This window comes from Cervus elaphus, chromosome 15 (assembly GCF_910594005.1).
Source record: "Cervus elaphus chromosome 15, mCerEla1.1, whole genome shotgun sequence".
Lineage (NCBI taxonomy): Eukaryota > Metazoa > Chordata > Mammalia > Artiodactyla > Cervidae > Cervus > Cervus elaphus.
The window spans coordinates 62,780,226-62,806,837 of NC_057829.1; the positions used below are offsets into that span (position 1 = coordinate 62,780,226).

At 52.7% G+C, this 26,612-nt stretch overlaps 1 protein-coding gene across 16 annotated transcripts; it reads right to left on the reverse strand.

The window, feature by feature from the left end:
* Positions 1-1,562: 1,562 nt before the first annotated feature.
* On the reverse strand, positions 1,563-25,733 carry HPS1 (HPS1 biogenesis of lysosomal organelles complex 3 subunit 1). Of its 16 annotated transcripts, none has more exons than XM_043925599.1 (21): positions 25,623-25,732; positions 23,858-23,964; positions 20,625-20,745; positions 20,412-20,528; positions 16,906-17,043; positions 16,554-16,696; positions 15,348-15,456; positions 14,158-14,318; positions 13,578-13,680; positions 12,828-12,920; positions 12,617-12,686; positions 11,074-11,129; positions 9,593-9,760; positions 9,334-9,513; positions 8,187-8,248; positions 7,580-7,714; positions 7,436-7,501; positions 6,295-6,439; positions 4,091-4,204; positions 2,777-2,859; positions 1,563-2,280 (listed from the first exon to the last, which is right to left on the reverse strand). In XM_043925599.1, exons 4-21 carry the CDS (start codon positions 20,526-20,528, stop codon positions 2,118-2,120), a joined length of 2,106 nt encoding a protein of 701 aa, XP_043781534.1. In that variant the 5' UTR covers positions 20,625-20,745; positions 23,858-23,964; positions 25,623-25,732; the 3' UTR covers positions 1,563-2,117. The 16 variants fall into 16 exon arrangements, with proteins under 16 accessions (XP_043781534.1, XP_043781532.1, XP_043781535.1 ...); XM_043925597.1 differs by having other exon boundaries at positions 25,619-25,670; XM_043925600.1 differs by having other exon boundaries at positions 23,858-23,967; positions 25,619-25,638.
* Between the last annotated feature and the right edge of the window lie 879 nt (positions 25,734-26,612).

Sequence of the window (26,612 nt, forward strand, 5' to 3'; positions counted from 1 at the left end):
ATGTGGGCCCCAGACGCGGAGCACTGAGGCTCAGAAGAGTGTGTGCGTGCGCGCGCGCGGGTACATGTGTGTTCCAAAGGGCCGTCCCCTCCCCTGCGCTGTCCTGCTTCTCATTAAGGAATTCAATGTCCAGGATGAGCTGGGGGTGGGAATCCAAGTAAAGAGATGGACTCAGGTCCAACTTCCTGTCCTTCCAGCTTGTAACAGGGAGTTGCTCTATGCCTGCAGCAGGCTCAGGGACCCGCTGCCTGAAGGACCAGGGTCTCTGCAACACTGCAGGGGGAGGGGGGCAATCTGCCCCAGGGACATCCAGAGAGCCCCGCGTCCTTGCCCAAATGCTTTAATGACATCTGCTTCATAGGCTTTCACAAAGCTGGAAAGGTTTGGGGGGCTAGTTCAGTTCTCTGTGATTCTGGGGTCTGCCTTTTTCTTTTGAAGGTCTGAACATTTCTCTTGCATATTTTGGTACCTGTCTCATTTCCCAAGAATCCTCAAGGATTTAAAGACCACATCTGTAAAAATGTTCAGCTAAGTGCTCACTCTCCTGTGCCCTGTCCTGAATTAGGGGCCCCTCTGCTCCCTGCCCACTGGTTAGGCCATTCCCCATGTAGGATAAAAGCACCCTAGGGGTTGGGAGTCTCTGTACACCTCTGACATGTGTCAGCCTTCTAGAAACCCACTATTAGAAGTGCATTTCACAATTAGGAGAAAATGTGGAAAACTGCCTCTGGGTAAGAGGGAATTCTGGGGACATTTCTACTCTCAACTCAGACACCCCTCCACACGCCACGGAAAATTTACACTCTGTGTGTCTCTGCTAAAATACAAGTCAGGACCTTCTCCTCAGTGTTATTTATAATACTGAAAAACTAAAAAGACTGGTTAAACTGGACTTGCCACATCACATAGCGGTTAACAGGTAAGGGAAAATAGTAGGTGACAAGAGTGGAATCTAGGCTTTAGTTCTTCCCCTTTTGCTCTTCTGTATTTTCCACAATCATGTGGCAATTCCCATTGGTGAAGTCAGGACATTAAGGAGGAAGGCAGTCCCCGTCACCGCCTGACTGTCCCTCACTGCCACCTTCTGAGGCCTTTAGCCCAAGGTGTGGTTCTAGCTTTTTCAGTACCCATGGCCCCGCAAGCTTCTCACTTAAAGGGAAAGAACAGTCTTTGCGTGAAATTCGGCTCTCATCTGGTGTCACACGTGAACCCTCGGCTCCACTGTGCCATGCTCGCTTTCGCCTCCTCTCTTCCCTCCGTCCCAGCCGTGGCCTCTCAGCCCTAGTAGTGGGCGCTCTCAGGTCCCAGGCCCTGCCGGCCTCTTGTCCTTGTGTCTGTTCTCAGGTGGGGGGCTGCACCCAGGGCAGTGCTCTCAATCCAGGGCACACCAGGACCACCTCGCCCCACCCGCCCCCTCCCCGGGAAGCTCTGAGAAGCCTCACAGCCTGGGATCCGTGGGACTGAGTGACACAGACCTCTGAGGCAGGGCTGGGGCAGGAGCCAAGAACCAAGAAGGGAACAAAGAGGCCACCAAGACGGGCCAGGGGCTGGGACCACAACAGTAACTGTGACCAGAATTTATTGCGTGCCTGCCGCCCGTCCTGCAGCCCCACGACTGTCCTGACGGGGGCGCAGTCACACTGTGTGTGGGGAGACAGGCTCAGAGGTCGGGGACACCCGTCCAGAGCCACAGCGAGGACATAGCAGAGCCAGAGCTCAACCCAGCCAGGGGAGCACCTTTCACGCGGGGAGGAGACAGCTTCCTGAGGCGCTCTCTCCACTCCAACAGCTGGGCACTTCCTGTCGGTCTCCTGGGGTGAATGCATAGGTGGTTGCCAAAGTGGGGTGGCCCTGGGTCTAAGCCCACATTCACAGCTGCTCTAAGGAGACTGGCCCTCTTCTTTCTCCAGAAGGAAGGCTTTGGGGGTTTGCTCATTACCCACAATGGAGGTGGCTCTAAGTGAGTTCCTTTAAGACATCCTGGGGCTGCCCTGGGGACCGTGCCATCCCCGGGGCCACCGTGGACAGGAGGAGACTCTTGCCATGGTGATGTCTGTGAGCCAGGCAGGCCTGGGGAACCGGGGCACAGGCCGATGCACGGGGCAGCCCTCCTGGTTCTAGAGCAGGGGGATGTGGGAGGCCTCGCCCAGGCGCCGGGCCAGCTCGCCGGCCTGCTGCACCAGCACGTCCGTGGGTACAACCGACAGGTGGAGGGTCAGCAGCTCGTGGCAGCTGACAGCCTCGGCCGGGTGGCCCTTGCTGTAATACCGTAGGAGCTTCCTGGGGGAGAGGGGGAGGAGGACAGCGTTTAGGAGGGAGCCGGGCCAGGGGCCTCTCCCAGCACCACGTGGGCATGAGGTCCCTCACTGGACTCCAGCACCAGGCTGGAAAGGACTTCCTTGCTCCTTGCTGACTCCCCATTTTTGAGGCTCAGCCCCAGGCCACCATGGCCCACCCCCTGGAATCCCAACCCTGGACAACACGGCCCTAGCTATGGGGCCACAGAGCCAGCTAGGGAAGGTCCCAGGAGCCCAGCAGAGACAGCTGCAAATGCTGTCTCGGTGTGCAACAGGAGGGGAGGAACCCCAAGAGCACCCCACTCTCTTCCTCAGTGCCGGGCCGTGAGGAGCTTCTAACAAGGGGGGCGGGCTCGGGGCGGGGGTGGGGGGCAAGGAAACAGTCCTGAAGGAGGGGCTGCTCCCTCTGCTGAGACGGGCACTTATCATCTGTCATCTGTTCCCCTCTGTCCCCCAGCGGCCCTCTGGGTCAGCGTCACCTGTAGTAGTCTCCTCCCAGCATGCCGACGGGAGCTGAGTCATCAGACAGCACAGGCACCTCCATGATCTGGAGTTTGTGTCCCTGGGGGAGGAGGAGGAGCCTCGTGAGTGGGGAGGCAGTCGGCATGGTGGGAAGACCATGGGCCTGAGTCAGACACAGTGGGTCTGAGGCCCGGCTCAGCCCTGATTAGCAAGTGCTTGGTGCTGGGAAAATGCACTGACCTCTTTCTACCCTCTCTTCTCATCTGTGAACTGGGGTAAGAATAAACTCCCAAGAATATTAGATGTGATGAACAAAGTTCCCAGGGCCATAGCGGGCACCACGGTGGTAGCTCTCTTTCCCACCAACCACTGCACCTGGCTCAGTGTGAGGGACGGCGACTGGGGAGGTGTCAGTTAGAGCAAAGTGTAACCAAAGGCCAAGTCTCTCCCTGCAAGGACTGGGAATCCCAGGGTGGGACACGCCGGGGTAGCGACTCAGGCTCTGCTGGGCTCCCACCATGTGCCAGGCGGAGTCATGGGGTTCCTGCAGTCCTGTGCCCACCGGGATGGTGAGGCCCGCCTATTACCCCACGAGGCCAACCACACACACAGAGAGCCTTGTCTCTCCCTAGAGGCTGAGGTGATGCTCAGCCCCACGTCCTGGGCACCTCTGAGGAGGGCACAGAGCAAAGATGGGAGCCTGCAGGTCAGGAAGCCAAGCCTGGGTTCTGACGTCATCACTTAGGACCTCGGTGCCCTGGCCGTGGTGTTTGATCTCAGGGCCTCAGTTCCACCATCTGCAAAATGGGATCGGAGACACTCATCCCAACCAACACATGGGCTGTATAGGTGTGAGGCTGTGAGAGCGGTGAGACCCCAACAGCCACACTGCCCCATGGAAAGGGATGCCGCGACCTCAGGCTGAGGGGAAGGAGGGCGTGCTGCCAGGGGCAGAGACAGGGCATGCGAGCTTTGCCCTGGGCAGGTTGCTTAATTGCTCTCAGCCTCCATTTACCTGTCTCAGCAATGGGAAGAGGAAGCGAGGCTTTGTACCACAGAAAGTACAGGCTGAGCATCCTTGCTCACACGGGGCATGGCGGTCTGTTCATGTGTCACCTGGATGCCTCTTGAACAACAGCATGAGTTTTTCAGAGAACTAGGGGCAGGGGTCACAGAGCCTGACTGCAAAGGTGGACCTGAGCTCTGGGTCCCAACCAGCTGGGCTTCACTGTTAGTCCCACTGGTGACAAGAACAGCTGGAGAGAGACTGAACAGAATCCAGGAGAAAGGGAGAATTGCAGGACTGCCCTGCCTGGGCCAGCCACACCCACCATGTCATTCTCGAACCACAGGAAGTAGGAGCAGCAGAAATCCCCCTCGCGGAACAGCAGCGTGGTATAGCCCTTCTGCAGGTATCTGCGTGCCAGCCGAATCAGAGACCAGACCTGGGGGAGGGGACAGTGCTTGTGTCTGCAGCCTGAGGGTGGCCCTCGCCCCACGCCGGGGACTGGGCTCCGGCTCTCAAATCCCAGTGAAGAAAAGCACTTGGAGGAGGAGCTCCTGGAAGGCCAGGGGCCTCTCCTGCTCATCTTCCTCCTTGGTGCCTGGGCCCAGCCTTGGCTCAGAGCAGGAGCTTAGTAATAAACGGACAATGGATGGATGGACGGACTACCTATCCCTCTCACTCCTGCAAGGACAAAACATACCTATCAACACTTTATGAATCTTCACTATATACACAAGCTATAAAGTAGAAAATTCATCTTCCAGGCCAGAACAGAGCCAGGGACACAAAGAGATGAGAGGGTGGCCACCTGGAACACTTCTGATGTCGAGGGCTCACACGGACCCCCTCAGGGCTGAGGATCTCTGGCGTGGCTCTATGCCAGGAAAGTGCTAGAAAAGTGTTTGGATGCACAGTGCCCTGGCCCTGGGACATCCCCTGCTCTGAGGTGAAGTGTGAATGAGGGCTCACCAAAGGCACCGATGGGAACACAGTGACCAAGGGTCAACGTGCCTCAGGTCCTCTCTGCGAGGCTCTCCTCCCTGATTCAAGGACTTCCGCCGCTGCCTGTGAGCTGCCTGAGAGGAGCTGGCAGCAGGGGGCACCTCTGCCCCCACCCCCCCACCTCCCAGGGCTGGCCAAGGCCTGCTGCACTCTGACCAAGATGCTTAGTGACAGGTGTACACGAGCCACTCCTAACCTGATCACACACAGCATCTAATTAAATGCAAACAAATACCATGGACTTGCTCTATTTTTCAGGAAAGCAATTCGACAATGTATATCAATAACCTTAAAAACAATTCCTCCCACTTGACTTCATAATTCCATTTCTGGGAACCCATATTGAGAAAATAATCAGAGATGAGGACAAGGATAAATGCCTAGAGGTGTGTGCTCCAGAATTATTTATGATAGAATCTGCGAACAATCTCAGTGTTCAACACTGGGGAAATGGCTAAGTACATGATGCTGCGTTCCCATGATGGACTGCTGTGGAGCTGATGAGAATCATGTTGATAAAGAATTAATGACATGAGGAAATGCACCAGATACAAAGTGAAGTAAAAATGCGGGAAACACACTGCATATGAAGGATGACCTCAACTACAACAAACTGCACAGGAAAACGACGGAGAGAAATGTACCAAGATAACCCCAGCTACCCTGGAAGGAGATGAAGATGCCAGTGTGGATGGTCCCAGGAAATGCTCAACCAACCCCAACTACGCTCGGTGCCACATGATGCGCATTACCGTGTGTGTGCATCTGTAATCTGTGCACTAACTCCACGACGTTACTGGTGTTACTGTTCTCTTTTATAGAAGAGGCCACTGAAACTTAAGACTCCCTACCGCCCCAAGCCACACAACTAGTGAGGGGCGGAGCTGGGTCTCCAATGGGCTGTCAGTGACCTTGTTTTCACCACTGTGGACACACTTTACTTGGATATAGAAAATATACATATATAATATATAATAATGTAAAATATATGTAACATGTACAATACATAGTAACCTAATATGTATAATTAATGTGTAAAATATAGTTTTTTATAAAGTGGCAGAGGCCTCCCCAGCAAAAATACTAGTTTGCTATGAAGATGAATCAAAGAAAATAAAAGGAGGCCTGGAGACTGTTTCCTCTGTAGAAACCTACCTTTACATCCTGATACTCAAATCCATTAACCTGTGTGTCCTCTTTCTGTCTTAGTGAACTCAACAAATCCTTACTGGGACCCGGCCATTCCCCCACTGGCCTCACTATCCAGACTCTGTTGCTCCAGGAACATTAACACATCTGGGGAGGTGGCCCCACACACTGGCCAGGGCCCTAGGGTGACAAAGACAGGACCGTTCTCTTAGGAGCCTACAAAGCTAGACGCAGAGGTAGGAAGAATGCAGTAAGGGTTCCCATGGGGGTGCTTGGAGTTTCCCGGGGGCTTGAGGGCGGGGACTAGCCCTCCCAGGCAGGGGTTGAGGCACACCTTGTCTGACACGCAGGGAGAGGGCCTGGGCTGGGCCAGGTTACCTTGGTTCTGACGAAGGTAGCCAGGGGCCCCCTGCCCAGCTCTGATGAAGTCCTTTCATTGCTGCTGAGGGAAGGGGCCACCATCCGACCAGTGGTGCGGTCCACGTAGATGAAATGCACCAGGCCTGGGAAGTCTTCCAGGAAGGTAAGGGGCTGAGTTAAGGTGCTTTTGAAGCCAGAACCAGGGAAGGAGCTCCTCCATCCACCTAGGCTTCCTTCAAACACTGACCCCCTCACCCCATAGGCTTCCTTTTCAGCCACCCTCCCAGGATACCGTCTTTCCCAGGTCTCACTTTCCCTTTGAACTCCCAACCCCGAGAAGGCCTAAGATGCAAGTACAATGTATCTCTGGCTCTGGCACATTGAACGCTGGGAGTTCTGCTCCCAAGGAACACAGCATGTTTATGTTTTACCATCTTCAGGCTGAATGGGTTTAAATGACACACATGGTGAGGCCAGGGTGAGCAGAGCTACAGAGCTGAGAGTGAGCCCCACTGGCCGCCACCCACACGCCTCACCATAGTCCTCTTCATCTCTACGCCTCATCTTGAGCTGGAAGGGTCCTTTGAGAGGACGGGCAGTGGCTGGTGGCTGGCAAGGCCCTCTGTCACCCCTTCTACCTGCACGCTGAAGACCGAAGTCTCAGGAAATTTTAATACTGAAAAAGATTCTTCATATAAAGTTTCAGGGAAGACCAGTATTTGATAAAAGTAGTTCTCTAATAAAAGGGTAAATCTTAAAGATGGCTTTTAAACAGGGACCGATAAACACATTTATTGCTGGCCTTCTCAGAGCCTTCATACTCCACTGTACTGTAGCATCTAAGGAGGGGGGACTCAGCCCCTCAAACCTACCTGACCCCAGGCCCCTGCCCCTCCTGGGAGACCTACTGCCACTTTGCTGGCTGGACAACACCTACACAGATGATCTCTATGAAGTCATCGTGGGACACCAGGGATTTCCGAAATTCCAGCCTCAGAGCATTCCTACAGATAGGACACTTCCAGGACACTAAAGTCTCCTCACTTTCTTCAGCAAAAGGAAGCTGAGATGCGAAGTATGTGCTCTCTTTCCCTAAAGTGGCGGTCCTTCAAGTGAGTAGGCAGAGGAGGCAGCAGCCCAGGGCTGGGGATCAGGATATGACACCATGGTGACGTTCCTCCTGCTCTTCACCAGCAGGAAGTCCTTCCAGTCCGCCAGCTTTTCCCTGCCAAGGGAGCAGGGGAACAGGAAGGTGAGGCTTGCCCGGCTCCCGCCCCAGCCGTCAAGGGCTCACACCACTTACTGCATGAGCGTCTGGACTTGGTCCTGCAGGTGCTGGGGCAGGTGGGGGCACCCACAGCCAGGGGTCATGGTCAGGAAGCTGAACCGATAGACAATGCATAGCTGCCGCTTCACCTTCCTGCACGCCTGAAGCAGCCTGGGGGCCAGAGATGAACTGTCACAGAGGGAAGGATCCTGGAGGGCACACCCAGAACGGTGCCCCATCCCTGTGGTCACCCTCCTCCTGGACTGATGGACGCAGCTGATGAACTACACCCTGGCCCTCACTGAGCTGGGAGTCAGCTTTCATGTTCCCCCAGCATGGGGCTCTGAGAAACTCAAATCACCTCCAACCTTCTGGTTTATTTTATGGAGAAACAAAGCGCAGTGATTTGCCCAAGGTCACGCTGGGTCCATGCGGAAGCTGGGTCTCTGCTAGTGGTGTTGGGTCCTCAGGCCCTGCTCTTCAACTTCTGTCTTCTCTGCCCCCAGCCTCCCCTCAGCATCGTGGGGTTGGACCTGCCCTCCCAGGACCCCTTCTGTCCAAGCATCTTTTCCTCCTGGACCTGGAGGAAACCTGCCCCCTTGTCCAAACGATGCCCTCCTTGACCTCAGAGCCCACCACTCACTCCAAGGATGAGCCGGGCTCACTTTTGGAGAAGGCCTTGGTCTTGAACTCCAGCCAGGTTCTCTGTAAGCAGACAAGTGACAGGTGTCTTCCTGACAGTGTTCCCACAGTGAGGTCCAGGGGAGCTCTGATGTCGGGCTCTAGAAGGCTCCCCATCTCCATGGCTTATTTAGGCCCAGCACACAGCTGCTGTCCACAGCCAGGCTGGGTCTTTGGCAGGGCCCCCAGCAGGCTACAGCCCACTGTACACCGTGGTCCAGTCACTCAGCAGGCTTTTACTTAAAGAGCAGCTTCTGGGTTCGAGTCCCAGGCTCTTGGCCTCGCTGGCAGACATGTAAATCAGTGCTGTCGGACAGACAGGTCAGTGCTTCGAGGGTGGGGTGGCTGGAAACAAGGGCGGGGTTGCTGATCCCCTTCAGGGATCTTTGCCTCCTGAGACCTCACTGGGGCATGCTGGGCACCAAGAGACATGGGGCGCTGTGGACTGACTGGGCTTCGGCCGCCTGCTCTGCCTCATCTAATCCCTTGCTTATTTTCAAACCAGAGCAAACTTCAGCCGCAATGAATCTCAGCTCCTCAAACAGACCCGAGCCCTGCCAGCTACATGAACGGCCTCCGATCTCAGCCCAGGGTTCTCCTCTGGCGAGTCCCTCCTCGGCTCCTGCCTGGATTGTGCCTGGTTTCCTCCTCTGTTCAGATACTGTCCCTGTGTCTGGGCCTCATGACCCCGCCTGGGCTCTAAGCCCCTGTGGGTGGAACGGTCTCCCTGTGTCCTGCAGCCTGTGAGCCCAGCCCCGTGGTGAGGGGCAAGGTGGGCCGACCACTGGCCATTACTGAGCCCTCGAGCTGGGCTCTTCCTCCACCGCTCACCCGTCTGGTAACTCTGGCTGAATCACCGTTTATCTGCGTCCCGCCCTGGTTTCCTCATCTGAATCACGGGAGCTGGAACCCGTGTTCTGCCAAAGTCACACAAGAATGTTTAGGAAATATCAATGGCACTGCTGCGTTGCAGGGGATCAGGAGCACGGTCCTCTGGTGGGGGTGGGGCAGAGGCTGGCCCCCTCCCCTAAGCCTTGGCCCCTCCGGTGTGATGAGAACAGGCCCTGCCTCCCCTCCCCGAGGTAGGGCGTCCGGGGCCTGCGTCTCACCTGAAGTTCTTGGCCCCCTCGATTCTTGACAAACTTGTCCATCCTCTGGCGGAGGTCCACCATGATGGGGTGGGACCGCAAGGTGCTCCCAGCCTCTTGCCCCTCCTTCAGCTTCTTCTCCAGTTGAGAAAACCCATCCAACAGCTGGTACAGGGCCAGGGCCAGGGGCGTGCTGGGGCACTGTGGGGAGATGCGCAGGGCGGCCGTGGGGTGGGCATCCAGGCCGGGACGGCCCCAGGGCAGGCGGGGGCACTGATACCTTGGTCAGGAGCACCAAGCTGATGCCTGGCCATAGGGGCAGGCAGTACATGGTGTGTGGCACCATGGGGCAGTAGCTGTCTTTCACGCTGGCATCCAGGAAAATCCTTCTGGGGCCAGAGGGTCCTGGGGAGGGAGGGATCAGCGTCTGGAGGGTGTCTTCAGCCATCTGGGGAGGAAGAGGAGCTGTCAGTGGGAGAGGAGGGGCAGTCGTCGGGCGTCCTCCCCAGGCTGGGTCCCCCCCACAGCTGCCCACTTGCTGTCTCCCTCGGAACTTCGAGGGACAAACTCTTCTAGCCCCCAAAGTCCCAGTTCCTAAATGCTGGCCTTCTGCTGAGGTTCCCCTGGCAGCTCCCGTTCTGCTGTCTGTCTGTCTCTCTCAGCATCTTCGGGGCCCTTCTGTGCAGTCAGGACTGGACGCCACACAGAGGTGGTGGGTAGTAAGAAAGGGGAAAAGGAAGAAAGCAAAGTGGGAAAAGCAGATGGGATGGCATAAGCGGGGGGGGGGGGGGGGGCTCCTCCCCAACTTCAAGTACACAAATGGTTTAAAGCCTATTAACAGTTGATCATTTGACTGCCTTCCAGACCTCCGAAAGTCATTCTAAAGGTACAAGTGAGGGCTTCCAGGACTCAGTGAGAAGACTCCAGCCTCAGGAGGGCTCTGAGTAAGAGTCTTCAGTGGGCAGAAGCGGAAAATTAAGGGAATCATTAGGGATGCCACAAAAGCTTCTTTGTAAGTAAGTCATGGTAGTCTTACGATGACAGCAAAGGACTGGATGCAACGCACTGGCTGTTCCAAGAATTTGCTAAGTAAATAATAACATAATGCAGGCGATGCACTCTTAATAGTCTCATTAAAAACCACATTGCCAAGGCGTGCCTCGTGAATGGGAAAATGCTCAAAACAAAAAATAATGAAGAGCGTTAGGATTCAAATTGGGTAAAAGAAAAAATAAATATGTGTGTGTGTGTGTATAAATACATTTATAAAGTCATAGGAAAGCCTCGAAGGAAACACTCCAAAAGTGTTCAACAGAAGCTAACATCTGGGGTTGGGACTGAGTGATTTTTATTCCTTTTCCATATTTTACTTCTGTTTTCCCCAATTTTTCTACAGTGAACATATTTACTCTTTTATTTAAAAAAAAAAAACAAAAACCATTAAAAATTAAGTTAGACTTTCACTCCCAAGAACAGTGAGGGTGGGGATTTCTCAGAAGTGGAGGCTGTGTGTCTGGAGGAGGGGTGGAGGGAGGGAGAAGGCCACCCTCACCCACCACTCCTCACCCTACCCCTGGCCCTCACCTCTGGGCTGAGTTCTGTCCCCTGCACTGGCTGGACAGCCGTGAGACAGTACCAGGAAGACTGGCATGGCTGGAGAGTCACCCCAGGAGAAGCCCTCAGAGTCCCCAGGGCCCACTGCAGCATCTCGGATCAGCTGGTACCCTGGCCAAGCACCCTGGGCCCCCAGGAAAAACTCACCTGGACGTGGGGAGAGTCAGTAGGTGGGGTACCCCCATCCAGCCAGATGGTGCTACCTGCAGACAGACCATAGATGATAACAGGATGACAGAAACAGTAGGAAAATGTAAATACTGGCCCAACAGCCTGTCAGCAGGGGAGGATGGAACAGAGGCCCTTCCCCCGCTGGCAGCTCACAGCACTTCACTGGGCAGAGCACCTCAGTGTGAACTGGAGAGCCTTCCCCTTCTCATTCTACCCCAAGTTGGCAAGTGCAGGGCAAGCTCCCTCCATGGAACCACAGCTAGGGCAGCCTGGGCTGGAGAGGAGAGGCACCCCTGGCCACCCCCCCCGCCCCCCCACCCCCAAGCTGGCTGCTGGGCACGAGTTCCCGTCCCTGGACCTCGCAGTGGTGGGGCAGGTCCCTCAGACCCCTCCTCAGCCCCCAATCCCCTCCCTGTCTCTGTCCTCTCTGCCCCTGTGAGCCCCTCCCTGGCTATAACAGTGCCTCTTCACTCTTCCCTGGGAGGCAGCACAAACTGTCTACAGTTCCCCGCTCATTTAGTCAATCAGCAAACTTTTACTGAAGTACCTACTGTGTGCTGGGAACTGAACTAGATTTCCTTTCCTAGGACAGCTCACAAAAACTACTGAACCAAGTACATATTTGAAATATTATAGCTTTGTACTAATTGTGTTCTCTTGTATATTTCACTGCAAAAAACCATCATTTATAATTGCGTTTCTTGGGGAAAGAAAGCCTGTATCTGTGTTTCAAACACCTGACTTAAAATGGACGAAAGCAACTCAAGCTGTTCGTAAGCTGTGACTTCTGTGCACTGTGGAACAGGAATTATTTACAGCTTTGAGGCATGAAAAAACTCTTTCTGAGAGAAAGGGGTCAGGAGGAGGAACAAGGGGAGGAAGCAGTGAGAAGAAAACGGAACTTCAGCCATCACCCCAAAATAGCGCTTTCTGATGTGTTTGGGCTCGTGGCAAGCTTACAAAACCCAGGAGAGCTGTGACCTTGGCCGTGGAGAAGTGGACAAGCAGAGATGAGCTGCCACGTGGCCTCAGAGGTCCCAGGCTCCTTTTTTGCCTTGTTAAGAATATTTCAAACATTTTTGGGTTTTTTTTTATTGTTTGTCCACATACTTTGGAAGTAAAGTATAAACTATACAGATTGAATACTGATATTTTAAACCATTGTGCTGGAAATAAACTATTAATTAGCTGATTACTTATTAACTACAAAAAAGAAAGAGAAGGCGGTGAGAGCACACATATGCAAGTTGAACTTTTAAATGAAATCGACTTGTCATAAGAAGTTTTATGGATCACTGAAGTGGCCTCAGTAGTCTTTGAATTCAAGCTGGAGCTGGCAAGACAGACAGAGAGGCTGCAGCAGACAGCGTCCTGGGCTCTAGGAATGTGGGTGTCTGTGCCTGGGCTCTTACAGAGCATTGGGATCCACTGACCCCTAGGACAGATTCCCAGGGCTCCCAGTTGGCACCCACCTCCTCCCCCTCACCGTCCAGGGTCCCTCCTCCACTGTAGGTCTCACCTGAACTCTGCTCCCCGGGGGAAGGAGCTGGTGTGAAGTACTCCTCAATGGGGGAGAAGCTGTCTGTCTCCTGGGAGAGAGAAGGGGCACTGGGCTGAGGCCTTAGGGAGGCTCTCCCACGGGGCCCAGCCCTGGACCCTGCTCTCCGAGGAGAGGCAGACCTTCCCCTCCTCTTCCCTCCTGGCCCCTCCCCGCAGTACAAAGCACATACGGTCCCCGAATTCCTGGTTAGGTCTGCAGAACAAGAGCTCCAGGCCTGCTGCACGGGGATGCTCTGGCTGCGGCGGGGCCTCCGTGGGGAAGGCTGTGACAGGACAGGCCGGCGGATGCTGGTTAAAGCTGCCTGACTGGCTCCTCTTCCTCCCAGCGCTTCACGGCACAGCCCTTGGGGGACTCACCAGCCCCTGCGCCTACTCCACTGCACAGCCCTGAGTGCGCGCCCTCACTTCCCAGGGGTGTTTCAGTTCTAGTCTTTCTCCAGAACCACAGAAATTCTACAAAGTCCAACAAACTGGCATCCAAATCACTGCCACACTGCCACTGATGAGGAGGATGGTGTGGCAACCACGCTGGCCAGCACCTACTGAGCATTTCACTATGCCCCAGGCACCGCTGGGCTCCAAGTAAACTGCCACCTTTATTCCTCATGACAACCCTGAGAAGTAGATGCCATGGTTGTCCCATTGCACAGATGAGGAAATTGAGGCTCCGATGGAGTGAGTACTTGCACAGCAAAGGACTACATGACTCCAGAAACCTGCACTTTTAACCCACGAATCCACCTCCCTTCTAGAATTCCCTGCACCTGAAAGCAGCTAGAAAAGTCATGCCCAACCACACATTCAGGACTGAGACTTAGAAACCAGTCTCCCCAGCTGCCTGCCCAGCGCTCTCCAGACTGGCCATTCAAGTCGCCTTTCTGGCGGCCTCCCACTGCCCAGAGAGCTGCCCCGAGAGAGACCTGGGGGTCGCTGTCCTCCGCTGTGCTCTCGCTGGGGTAGAGATCCTGCACCAGGAGAATGAGGGCCAGGAGGTCGGCTGGGCGCAAGGAGCTGGCACCGTGGCTGTGGAGAGGACAGGCAGCCGGTCAGCATGTGCCCACTGCCCCTGCCCACAGGTGGCAGTGGATGGGAGAAGGCAGGTAAGGGGGTCTGGGGCAGGATCCCTGCCCTCCACAGTTTATAAACATGCCAGCTGACTTTATCCTCTTCTGAGAAAGACATGGAATATACAAAATTAATGAACTCATTCAGTTTTAAAAATAAAACTTGGCTGTGTTGAAAAAAAAAACAATGACCAGTGGAAAACCAGCAGGGACCAGGAACGGCGTATCAGGAAACCCTAAATTCAGACTCTGAGACAGTATTCCAGGAAGGAATAAATCAGAGAGGGGAGTGAACTGAGGGGGATGAAGAACTAAGAATCTAAGAAGCAACGCTTCCTGGAAGTGATAGGTCTGGAAGGTTTCCCTGGCCCAGGAGGTGGTGCTTTTCAGGAAGGGGTTGGAAGAAAGGGTGAATGTGAGGGGTCTTGGGGCTCACCTGGAGTAGAAAGCCAGCAACTTGGAGTGCACGAGCAGGAAGGCGTGTAGGGCCTCCTCGCCAGCCCGCCCGGGGCTGGAGTTGACGGCCTGGATGACGTGCCGCTCCAGCGCCTCGATGCACAGCTTACAGAGCTGAGGGTGGATCAGCCGCTCCACGGCCTGGGCACGCGGGCAGGGGGATGGAAGCCATGTCACCCCAATTCCTCCTGTCCCAGCCAAAGTCTAGTGACACATTCACTCGGGCCATAGTAAGCGCATGCCATGTGCCAGAAGCTTGGGAGCACAGAGGCTCAGACCGATACAGGCTGTGCCCTTGAGGGGCTCGGTCTGTACCAGAGTATCAAGCTCCTGGGGGATCTACATCTGTCGGGGGCTGCTTCCCCTGACACTTGCTCATGGCTCATTCTCCTGTGAACCTGACTATTAACGGTGAGCTCACACTTGCTGCTCTTCATCTCTCCTCTAAATCAGTGGCTTTCAACATGTAGTTCCCAGACCAGCATAAGCAGCGTCACCTGGGAACTTGTTCAAATGCAAATTATAGAGCCTCCCACCCTCAATGCCTAACTGACTGAGAAAGTGAAGCCCAGGCACCTAAAAGTCCTCTAGATGGTTCTGATGCATACAAAGAGGAGAACCAATTCTCTGACCTACAAAGAATCTGTGTTTGTCTACAATAGGGAGCAAGGGGGTGCTACTGATGACTAGCCTACTCCTCAGATCTGCGCTTAAGTAGGAGTTGAGGCTCAGCTCCCCTGCCGCTGCTGGCCCGAGGCGTAGTTCGCTGGCTGTAGGTTGGTACCATCATTTGCACTCAGGCAATCTTGACTTTAGTGCTGCTTACTTTTTACTACTTTCTACTCTAGTTTCAGCTCAATATAATTTGGGGGAAGGGATCAGAGGCGAGGGAGCTAACTTCAGAAATTTCCATAATTTACTGAGAGCCCAAAAACTGCACTAAGAAGTCTCTTTTACCCAAAGTCTAGCCGTGTTATTGTAGGGAGGCCCATCAGAGTGCCTAACTGTGAAGCCAGAAAGAGCAACCCTCTGAAATGCATGAGCTTGAGGGGCTGCCGGTGCCCTCACTCACTGGGGTGGGGGACAGATGTCAAAGCATGGTCTCAACGCTGCCTGGCCCCTGTGGCCTGACATTTCTGTGGCCCGAGGACTCCCGCACCCAGTAGTCACCTCTACGGCGAAGCACTGCTCCTGGTCCCGCAGGCGGCTGTAGGTCCACAGCAAGCTCTGGAAGCGCTCCCACACCTGCTCACGCTGCTCCAAGGCCGGGGGCCGCAGCCTGGGGCAGAGCGAGGGAGACCCACAGAAAAGTGGTGTCCCCAGCTTTAACCAAAGGAGCAGCCTGGGCTCACTGTCAGAGCTGGGCAAGCTCCCGTGACAAACACCCAGAGGAACCACACGGCACAGCCGGGGGGCCACACAGCATACCTGGGGAAGCCACACAGCACACCTGGGGGGAACCACACAGCACACCTGGGGGGAACCACACAGCAAACCTGGGGGGGAGTCACACAGCACACCTGGGGGGAACCACACAGCACACCTGGGGGGAACCACACAGCACACCTGGGGGGGAGTCACACAGCACACCTGGGGAACCACACAGCACACCTGGGGGAACCACACAGCACACCTGGGGGGCCACGCAGCACACCTGGGGAAGCCACACAGCACACCTGGGGGAACCACACAGCACACCTGGGGGGCCATGCAGCACACCTGGGGAACCACACAGCACACCGGAGGAAGCCACACAGCACACCTTGGGGGGGAGTCACACAGCACACCTGGGGAACCACACAGCACACCTGGGGAACCACACAGCACACCGGGGGAAGCCACACAGCACACCTGGGGAAGCCACACAGCACACCTGGAGGGAGTCACACAGCACACCTGGCGGGGAGTCACACAGCACACCTGGGGAACCACATGGCACACCTGGGGGGAACCACACAGCACACCTGGGGGGAACCGCACAGCACACCTGGGGGGAACTGCACAGCACACCTGGGGAAGCCACACAGTACACCTGGGGGGGAGTTCCACAGCACACCTGGGTGGGGGAGTCCCATAGCACACCTGGGGGGGGTTCCACAGCACACCTGGAGGGGCCACACAGCACAACCGGGGAACCCATACACAGTGGGGGTGCATCTGGCTGCGCTCTTGCCATGGAGCAGAGTGGGACGGGGGTGGAACCGGGAGGCAGGTGCCTGAGCAACTCACCTCACTTCTCAGCCTCTCGCTCACACATATATGACAAACGTCAGCTAGAGACCCCCAGGGAGGTGCCAGGAAGGAGCAGGGGCAGAGTGGGGCCAGCAGCTTCACCAATGCCTTCAGAGGGGCTCAGCACAGCACCCCAGGACTCACTCCTTTCGGATGAGCTGTCCGTCCACGGTCACCAGCCCAAAGTGCACCTCGAACAGGTACTTGAGCATGCACAGCTTCTGCCGCAGGTCCCCTTCGCCCTCTGTGCGGTCTCCGTTGATGGCAATGAATAGGCATTCTCCAAACTGCAGGCACAGAAATCAGCTGATGTCAGCCAGCCCCCAGGGACAGAGATGGGAGAGGGGGCAGGGGGGCGGTCAGTTCCGAGGGGATTTTGCTAAGCTGCAGCATCTGCCTTCTAAAGGAGTCTGCGGTTCAAGATGAGGAAGAGGCGTGTGGACTGTCCGAGGAACCAAGGGGCAGAGGAACACGGGCCCCACAGCGGCACACTCACCAGGTGAAGGACATACAGATAATTGTCATTTTCCGTCGAGAAGCAGGTGTATGTGTCGGAGAGCTTCTCCATCATGGTCACAGAGGAGATGATGACCGGGGCCAGGAGGGTGCTAAGCTGGTCCTCCAGGGCGGGAGGCTGCAAGCAAGGGTAGAGAACAACACTGCTCAGGGGGCCAGACACTGGGGCCGAAGGAATGGACAAGACCCGGAACTTGACGTCAAGGGCTCCACAGTTCTAGACACACCCAGGAGACTGTCACTGTCCTGACAGGGAGACCCTGCCCCAAATCTTGGGTCAGGAAGACTGGGAAAGGTTAGGCAGCTAATTGCATTGTTCAGGCCTTAATTCTGGAAGGAAAGGTAAGGAATTAGGCCACGCTTCCACAGAGGAAGCCGACTCTAGGAAAGTTTGACATGTGCACCAAAGTCCAGGCCCCTTGTTGCAGTTAAGTCTCCTTTAGGGAAAGCATCCTCAGGAAAACAGTCAGAAACAGGGCAGAGATACAGGCACAAAAATGCTCCCTGCAGCATCATTTATAGCAGAAGAAACTGCAGAGAATGTAAATGTCTAGTACCAGGGAAAGAGTTAAATATACAACAGTACATCTGAACAATGAGAAGACACAAAGCACTTAAAATATCAGAGCACCTCAGTGACGTGGAAAATTCCTACGATACAGGGTCAGGTTTTTTAAAAAAAAGGTTGTAAATGCTCTGTACTTTCAAACGCACAGAAAAACAAAGTATTGAAAAATATTTAAAAATTCAACATCATTAAAGTGATTGCTTCTGAACAGGAGGATTAGGAATGATTTCTCCCCCTAGTTTTTATATCTTTCTATACTTTCCTAGTTCGGTGACAAGCATGCCTTTACTTTTATAATCTCCTCCCTCATCTATTCCCCCTGCCTTCCAAATAAAGAACAGAACAAAACCAAGAAGAAACTGGACAGATGTGCTGAAGATCTGTGAATGAAAATGGAATAAGGTCAGAGCGAATGGTAATAAGTCAAGTTCTTGACACAAGAATGAACAGGTACAAGGGCACAGCTGACCTTCCCCATGCTGATCTCAGGGGCCTTGACTGAAACAGGGAGGAAGCAGAGTCCTAGTTTTAACTTGGCTACAAGGAGCTGAGTAAGACCTGGCCTTGAAAAGAAAAACAGGCAAGCGGCCAGGGGTACTGTGTGGCACTTGAAATACAAAGGGGGCTACGGCATGTGGGGCGTAATTTCCCCCCACAGACTGGACATTCAGGAACCCAGGCCTGTGTCCACTATTGCAGGGGCTGCCAGTCACCTAGCTCAGGTGGCTCCTCTCCTGACCATCCTCAGGCCCACCCCATCCCAGCCTGCCCCATCCCACACTCTGGTTAAAAAAAACCCCACAGTATCTGCCATCTGGTTCATCTTTACCCTCTAAATTCTGCGAGTGCAGGGTCATGTTGCTACATTCACTGCTTTGGCCCCGAGAGGCTGGCGAATAGTGGATTCTCGATTAGTATTTGTTGAATAAATATCCCTTCCCATAGGGAAATGCTGGTTGAATTATTCATGTACCATAATTTTCTGGAACTGTCATGAATCAATTACATTAATAGAAATGTGACTTAAAAACCTAGATGGTATACAGCAACTCATTTTAAAAGTAGTAGCTTTCACTAGGTATACAGGTATGACAGGAATTCTTTTGTTTTGGTGGTGTGGTGGGGGAATGATAATCTTTGGTGTAGTTAGGGTGTAAAGAGAATTCTCTTGTATTATTGATATGTGGTGTGGTTATATAGTGGTACAATATCTTTGAATGGCTTTTGAATCAATGATTCTTTTTTAGGAATTTATCCTAAGGAAATAATGAGATGTGGGATAAAATTCAAGCACAAATGTTCCCAACAGCAATAGCTATAGCAAACTAGAAGCAATATACATGCCAAGTACCAGGGAAATGGCTAAATAAATGATGCTATATTTATTCATATACTGAATATAATGTTTCTATTAAGATTTATGCTTTTGACAATATTTAACAAAATGGAATAATGCTTCTGCTATAATGGCAAGTGAAAAAAACACAGGAATTAAAACTGTAAGTGTGGTATGATCTCAACTATTTGTAAAAGATAAAGACCCAAAGAAAATATATTGAAGAGCTAATAGCTTGAGGTAGAAGAATTATGGGTCATTTAAAAACTATTTCTCTGTTACTTCCCAAATTTCCTACAATTAAGTCATGTTATTTATAGGACCAGGGGAAAAAAGTGTTTTATCCAAGAGAAATAAAACTTTGAAGACTTTTTTTCTTTATGCTAGTCATTTAGGAACTGAAAAATCAGAATTTGTTCCTTTCTGAGGTTTTTAAAAAGAGGAAGAGAAACACCGTCAAATCATCTGCCTCTTAAATTTTTAGACCATATTGATACAATGGTTTAAGAACTAAAATACTTAAAAATTCTTAATTTAAAAATTATGTATATTGACTACTAAAAAATAAAGGAGCCTAACAGATAGACCTGTTTTTAGCTTAAATAAAATCACTTAAATGTCTATGATTTCTGATACATTGTATTATTCCTAAAGAGCATCAGTGATGTTGAGGTGAACTAACTTGCTGACATGGCACTGGTTCAGCTGATGACCAGGCCCACTGGACCAGGAAGGACACTGAGAGGCAACCAGTCTGTGTGGCTGTAGAAATGCAAGGACTTTCTACTGGATCCTCAATAACAAAGTGTTCAATACAAAATTAATCTGGAAAAAATTTCAAAATAAATTATTCCTTTAGAATGTACAGTAGAATTTATCTAAATGAAAAGGACAACTATCGTCAAGTTGTCACATTAAAGTATTAAACTGGATATCTATATGCGAAGAAATAAACTTCAATCTATACACTACATACAAAAATTCAAAGTGGATCATCAGACCTAATATAAAACCTAAAACTAGAAAACTTCCAGGAGAAAATATGGGAAAAATTCTTTGTGATCTTGGGTTGGGCAAAGGTTTCTTAGATATGACACCAAAAGTATGATCCATAAAAGCAAAAAGTGGATAACATGGAGTTATCATATTAAAAATATCTGTTTTGAAAGATATTGTGCAGTAGATACGAAGACAAGACACAGACTGGAAGAAAATATCTGCAGAACATGTATCTACTAAAGGACATATCCATAACACCTAGGAAACTTTCAAAACTCGGTAAGAATAATAAGAAACAATCAATGCAACAAAAAGTAGGCCAAAGACCTGAAGAGACATTTCACAAATGAAGATATAAAGTGGAAAATAAGCACATGACAAGATGCTCAAAATCTCATGGGGTGAGGGTGGGTCACGGGCCTCCAGAGCATCAGGGGCTAATCTCTGAGGATGTGTGGGTGTGAGAGGCGCCAGGACACAGGCAGCCTTGCTCACCCTGGGCCAGGGCGGGAGGGCGGGCTCCCCTGCCTCCCGACAGCGCTGTGCTCGTCCCTCCTGTCTGACCCTCCTGCCCTGCACTCACCTTTTCTCCCTCATTCTCTGTCTGTCCAAACTTCAGGCGCAGACTCTCTTCAAACTCCCCATCTGTCCAGTGGAAGAGGACCTCCGCACCCTCTGTGGCCACCAAGACGCACTTCATCTGCCAAGGAGAAGCAAGGTGAAGGTCCCCTCCAGCACCACACCCACAGACTCAGCCTGAGTAACAAAAAAAATTATAATCCCAGCAAATACTTACTGCACTTAACTGTGTGCTGGGCACTACCACGAGGGCCTTCCTGGTGTTACTTCACAGCACCCTCACAGCAAAGCAGGAATCTTCAGTTACTCCTATTTTTAACTCAGCAGTGGCCACAGGACTGGAAAAGGTCAGTTTTCATTCCAATCCCAAAGAAAGACAATGCCAAAGTATGTTCAAACTACCACACAATTGCACTCATCTCACACGCTAGTAAAGTAATGCTCAAAATTCTCCAAGCCAGGCTTCAGCAATATGTGAACCGTGAACTTCCAGATGTTCAAGCTGGATTTAGAAAAGGCAGAGGAACCAGAGATCAAATTGCCAACATCTGCTGGCTCTTCGAAAAAGCAAGAGAGTTCCAGAAAAATATCTATTTTTGCTTTATTGACTAAGCCAAAGCCTTTGACTGGGTGGATCACAATAAACTGTGGAAAATTCTGAAAGAGATGGGAGTACCAGACCACCTGACCTGCCTCTTGAGAAACCTGTATGCAGGTCAGGAAGCAACAGTTAGAACTGGACATGGAACAACAGACTGGTTCCAAATAGGAAAAGGAGTACGTCAAGGCTGTATATTGTCACCCTGCTTATTTACCTTATATGCAGAGTACATCATGAGAAACTCTGGGCTGGAAGAAGCACAAGCTGGAATCAAGATTGCCAGGAGAAATATCAATAACCTCACATATGCAGATGACACCACCCTTATGGCAGAAAGTGAAGAAGAACTAAAGAGCCTCTTGATGAAAGTGAAAGAGGAGAGTGGAAAAAGTTGGCTTAAAGCTCAACATTCATTCAGAAAACTAAGATCACAGCATCTGGTCCCATCACTTCGTGACAAATAGATGGGGAAACAGTGGAAACAGTGGCTGACTTTTATTTTTTGGGGCTCCAAAATCACTGCAGATGGTGACTGCAGCCATGAAAATTAAAAGACGCTTACTCCTTGGAAGGAAAGTTATGACAAACCTAGACAGCATATTAAAAAGCAGACATTACTTTGCCAAAAAAGGTCTGTTTAGTGAAGGCTATGGTTTTTCCAGTAGTCATGTATGGATGTGAGAGTTGGACTATAAAGAAAGCTGAGTGCCAAAGAACTGATGCTTTTGAACTGTGGTGTTGGAGAAGACTCTTGAGAGTCCCTTGGACTGCAAGGAGATACAACCAGTCCATCCTAAAGGAGATCAGTCCTGCATGTCCATTGGAAGGACTGATGTTGAAGGTGAAACTCCAATACATTGGCCACCTGATGCGAAGAGCTGACTCATTTGAAAAGACCCTGATGCTGGGAAAGATTGAGGGCAGGATGAGAAGGGAATGACAGAGGATGAGATGGTTGGATGGCATCACCAACTCAACGGACATGAGTCTGGGTAAACTCTGGGAGTTGGTGACGGACAGGGAGGCCTGGCGTGCTGCAGCTCATGGGGCTCCAAAGAGTCAAACACGACTGAGCAACTGAACTGAACTGAACTGAACTGAACTGAATGCCAAGGCTGGGCCCTTACCTGTGTTATCCAGGCTCTCTAAACACAGCATCAGACACAGTACCAGCCTACCGGGGCCAAGCGTGAAGAAGGACCCAGCTCATGATCTGGACACAGGGTCGACTGCACAAGGGAGGCAGGCAGTCAGGGCCTCGTCTGGAACACTGGGGGGCTAGTGCACCTGACTCTGGGTGGTCCAGTACTTCTACTCAAGTCAAAAACAGCTCCAGAGTATCAGCTCCAAAGCCCACAGGCAGTGGGTCCAGCATTATGGGAGTTTCAATCACAAGTTCCTCCTGCCCTGGTGGACACAGAGGCTGTGTGACCTTGGCCCCAGTTCTCCTCACCCCTGCTTAGCTGCTGCTTCCTCGGCCACCTCCACCAGCATCCTCTGCCCTTTCAGACCTCCTTCCCCATCACCCACACATGTACCCTCTCTGCAACACACAATGCTTGATTATGTAAAATGTGCTTTCTTATTCACCAGGGTAGATTTTTAATCCACAGCTTCCTACTCTGGGCCTTGGCCTCCTGAGGTACAGTGAGACATTGACCTTCTCAACTCCTGGGGCAGCCTGGCCACGTCTGGTGAAGCCAGAGCTCTTGGGCCAGCTGCTTGCCCCAGGCAGGGGCTTCAGATATTCTGCTGTACCTCAGCATGTCACATGGACACGAGCACATTACACGTGTGCTAAGACACGACAGTGATGAGGAAGCCCTGCTCTTAACTCTGCCATGGGTGGACGTCCAGTTTCCTCAGAAGGACTGTTGTTATCTCGAGGTCTCAGACTCAGTTATACTCTTCAGGATCCCCTAGGTGACCAACTTGGTGATACTTACGGAGTTCCTCCCCAGTCTCCAGTTGGATTATCAACTTTAACTCCGAGCACGTAACTTCACAGTGTTTCCAGCACAGTGAAAAACAGAGAACGTAGCCTACTCCCACGGAATTGTTACTCACAAAGCAGAGACCAGGAAAGCAATGGGGCGTGAAAGGAAAGGTTGCTGCGTGAGGGCAGGTGGGCCCGAAAGAGGCTGCCCTGGGACTCCCAGATGAGCCTGGCAAAGTTCGGGACTCGAGGGGCTGGCCTGATGGGAAGGAAGTGGGTGGGTTGGAGAATAATGGGCTGTACTATTGTGAACAGAGAGTCCCTACAGGCTGGTAAGGGTGTGTGCCATGGATGGGTGGGGTCAAGGTTATGGAGGCCAGTTATCCTGGTGTGGGGTAATGTGGGTCCACTCCTTGCTGAAGGCCAGAGGAAGAAGGGGCTGATTCAGAAGGTGTAGCTTAGAAGTCTGGAAGACAGTGATGGGGTTTCCCAGGTGGCTCAGTGGTAAAGAATCCACCTGCCAATGGAGGAGAGGTGGGTTCGATCCCTGGGTCAGGAAGATCCCCTGGAGATAGAAAAGGCAACCCATTCCAGTATTCTTGCCTGGGAAATCCCATGGACAGTGGAGCCTGGTGGGCTACAGTCCATGGGGTCACAAAAGAGTTGGACATGACTTAGCAACTAAACAACAACAACAGGCTGTGATGATCACCTAGATGCCAGGGAGGAAGAACAGAACAGGCAAAGGTGACATGAGGATGCAGAGCTGGGGCAGGCAGGGGATGGGGCTGAGACAGTTCTGCAGAGCCTGAGAGAGTTTAGTCCTCTGCCTGCCTCACCCTGTCCACCTCCCATAGTCCGAGCAGCCCCAGGGTGGGTGCCGCCTGCCTCCATCTCAGGCAGAATCACCTACCGTGGCAAGGAGCACAGCAGAGCTTCCTGACAGCCGAAGGCTCAGAAAGGGCTGCAGCAGACAGACTCGGCAACCAGCTCATGGAGAGCAGCATAGCATTCCATGACCTACTTAAAACAGGGTGGGGGGCGCGTAAGAGTAAGCAGAGGCTCTCATTTCAACTGCTGCCCATTCCGGGGATGGTGGAGGACTGAGTGGTCAAAGGTCTCTCTCTTGCTCTTGGGGAGTCTGCTCAGAACACACTCCCCACTGCCAGGAGGTGTCCCAGTGCTCCGCATACTGCTCACCCCTGCCTTCCCACAATGGAGAACATGGACCCGGCAAGCACAGTCCTTTGGACATAGCAGGTGGCCACAAACAGTAATTCTCACCTACTGTTTCCTCCTGAGCGCTCTCACTTCCCTGTGGGTCACTCTGAACCATGGTGTGGTCAGCAAGCCTACCCTGAGCACCCCCAGGGAGCCTGCTATGAGTGACTATTGGGAAATAGCACAGAACATCCCAGGGAGACAGAGACTCAGTCCTGGAAGACAGGAGATATCCCAGGATGCTCCAATGAATGGCAGTAAACCAATACAACAGGCATGGGAGACCTGGTTCTAGTTCTGGCTTTGCCAAGGCACTTACACCTCTCTGGGCTCAACCTCTGGCTCCATCTCCCTCCAGGGTTCTAATGAGTCAGGGAGCAACCAGGCAGTCACATCCTTAGCAAACTACTTTCTTACAGAGGTGTGTGCTCAATCATGTGCTACTCTTTGCAACGCTATGGACTGTAGCCCACCAGGCTCCTCTGTCCATGGTATTTCCCACCCAGGAATACTGGAATGGGCTGCCATTTCCTTCTCCAAGGGATCTTTCCCACCCATGGATTGAAGCCACATCTCTTGTGTCTCCTGCGCTGGCAGGCAGAGTCTTCACCACTGTGCCACCTGGAAAGCTCTTCTCACACGGAGAGGTGAGGTGGGAGAGTCACTATGCTTATTTCCCAGCTCCCCTCCTCAAAAACAGGGTGAACTAAACTAGTTCCAGAACCACTCCTATTTTGATGATAAAAAGCAGGAACAATATAAAGCTTTACCTTAATCAGGAAGCCAAACATTGTAAGCAAACAAAAGGCAAGAAGGGCTGTGAAGGGCTCAGCATCTTCTGCAACATGAGACTTAACTACTACATCACTGCCATGACTGACCTTAAGCCATCTTCCCATTAACATGGAAATACTCTCTAGTGGACATTAAGTTCTGCTTTTGTTTCAAAAGGTCTGTTCGAAAGAGGACCTCACTGTTGTTATTTTGTGGTTTCCCTGCTCTCTGCTCTAAGGAGGGACTCAGTGGAGCTTTAGATGGAGCCGGGGCAACTTGGGGAACCTGTCTGCCCCTTCTCTCCCCCCGCACCCCTCAACACTCATTTTCACCATTCTCCCCCCAAACTGCCCCTATGACCGCCGCCCCTGAAGGGCTGGAGGACGCAGCAGTAGAACCTGCCCACTGGCAGCCTTCTTGTTTGCCTTGCACTTTACAGTTTATGCAGAAGTTTCACCCCCCAATTCCCCGAACCTCAGAGTGGCAACCGCCCCACTTCGTAGCTGCAGAAACTCTGGCTACCAGAAGTGAAGCGACCCGCCCACGTTTCCACGCCGGGTGAGTGAGGCTGGCGGTGGGGACTCTGCTTCCGGGAGGGCCGCGCCGGCGTCCCGGAGGAAGCCCCGTAGCCCACCGAGGCCCTCGGACTGTGCGCACCGAGTCGTAGCCAAACACCTACCGACCTGCCAGGAGTCCGCGCCGCGCTTCCGGGTGTGGTCACGTGACCGCCCACGTGACCGCCTGGGGCCGGATTGGAAGCTCGCTCCGCCTCTGCCTGGCTTTTAGGCTTCTGCCCGCCGCCATGCAGTTTGCTCCCGCTAAGTAACAGGGACCGTCGACCCCTGACTGCGACCCTCACTTCCTGCGGGACAGTGGCTACGGCCCTCCGGTCAACGAGGAGGGCGGCGAGGCCCACAGTGTGCGGGCTTCCCCGGCAGCCGTCAGAGGCCCCCGTTGCATCGGCCACTGCGCTGGGCCCCGCCACCTGCCTAAGCGCAAGCCACTCCCCACCTAGGTTCTGGGAACGTCCCTATTTTACAGAAGCGAAAACTGAGGCCCAGAGAGAAATCACTTGTTGCGGGCAGAGTTAGTATCAGAACGCAGGTGTCCTGGCTCCTCGCGTGTGTGTGTGTGTGTGTGTGTGTGTGTGTGTGTGTGTGTGTGTGTGCGCGCGCTGAACCACAGTTCTAGGGTGAGGACTGCTTTCCTGGTTTCCTTGGAAGAGACGCAATCTGCAGAAGGACCCAGTTATCCCCAGAAGAGACGCAATCTGCAGAAGGACCCAGTTATCCCCAGAAGAGACGCAATCTGCAGAAGGACCCAGTTATCTCCAGAGTTCCAACTGAGGCCCAGAGAGAAATCACTTGTTGAGGGCAGAGTTAGTATCAGAACGCAGGTGTCCTGGCTCCTCGCTGGTCTCTTCCTCACCCTCTTTTGTGTGTGTGTGTGTGTGCTGAACCACAGTTCTAGGGTGAGGACTGCTTTCCTGGTTTCCTTGGAAGAGACGCAATCTGCAGAAGGACCCAGTTATCCCCAGAAGAGACACAATCTGCAGAAGGACCCAGTTATCCCCAGAGTTCCAACACTAGACTTTCTTTATAAGGGTTCTCAATTCATTTGGGGGATGGGGTGGACATTAGGGTCTTTGTTTTGAACCTGTGTTTGCTAGAGTC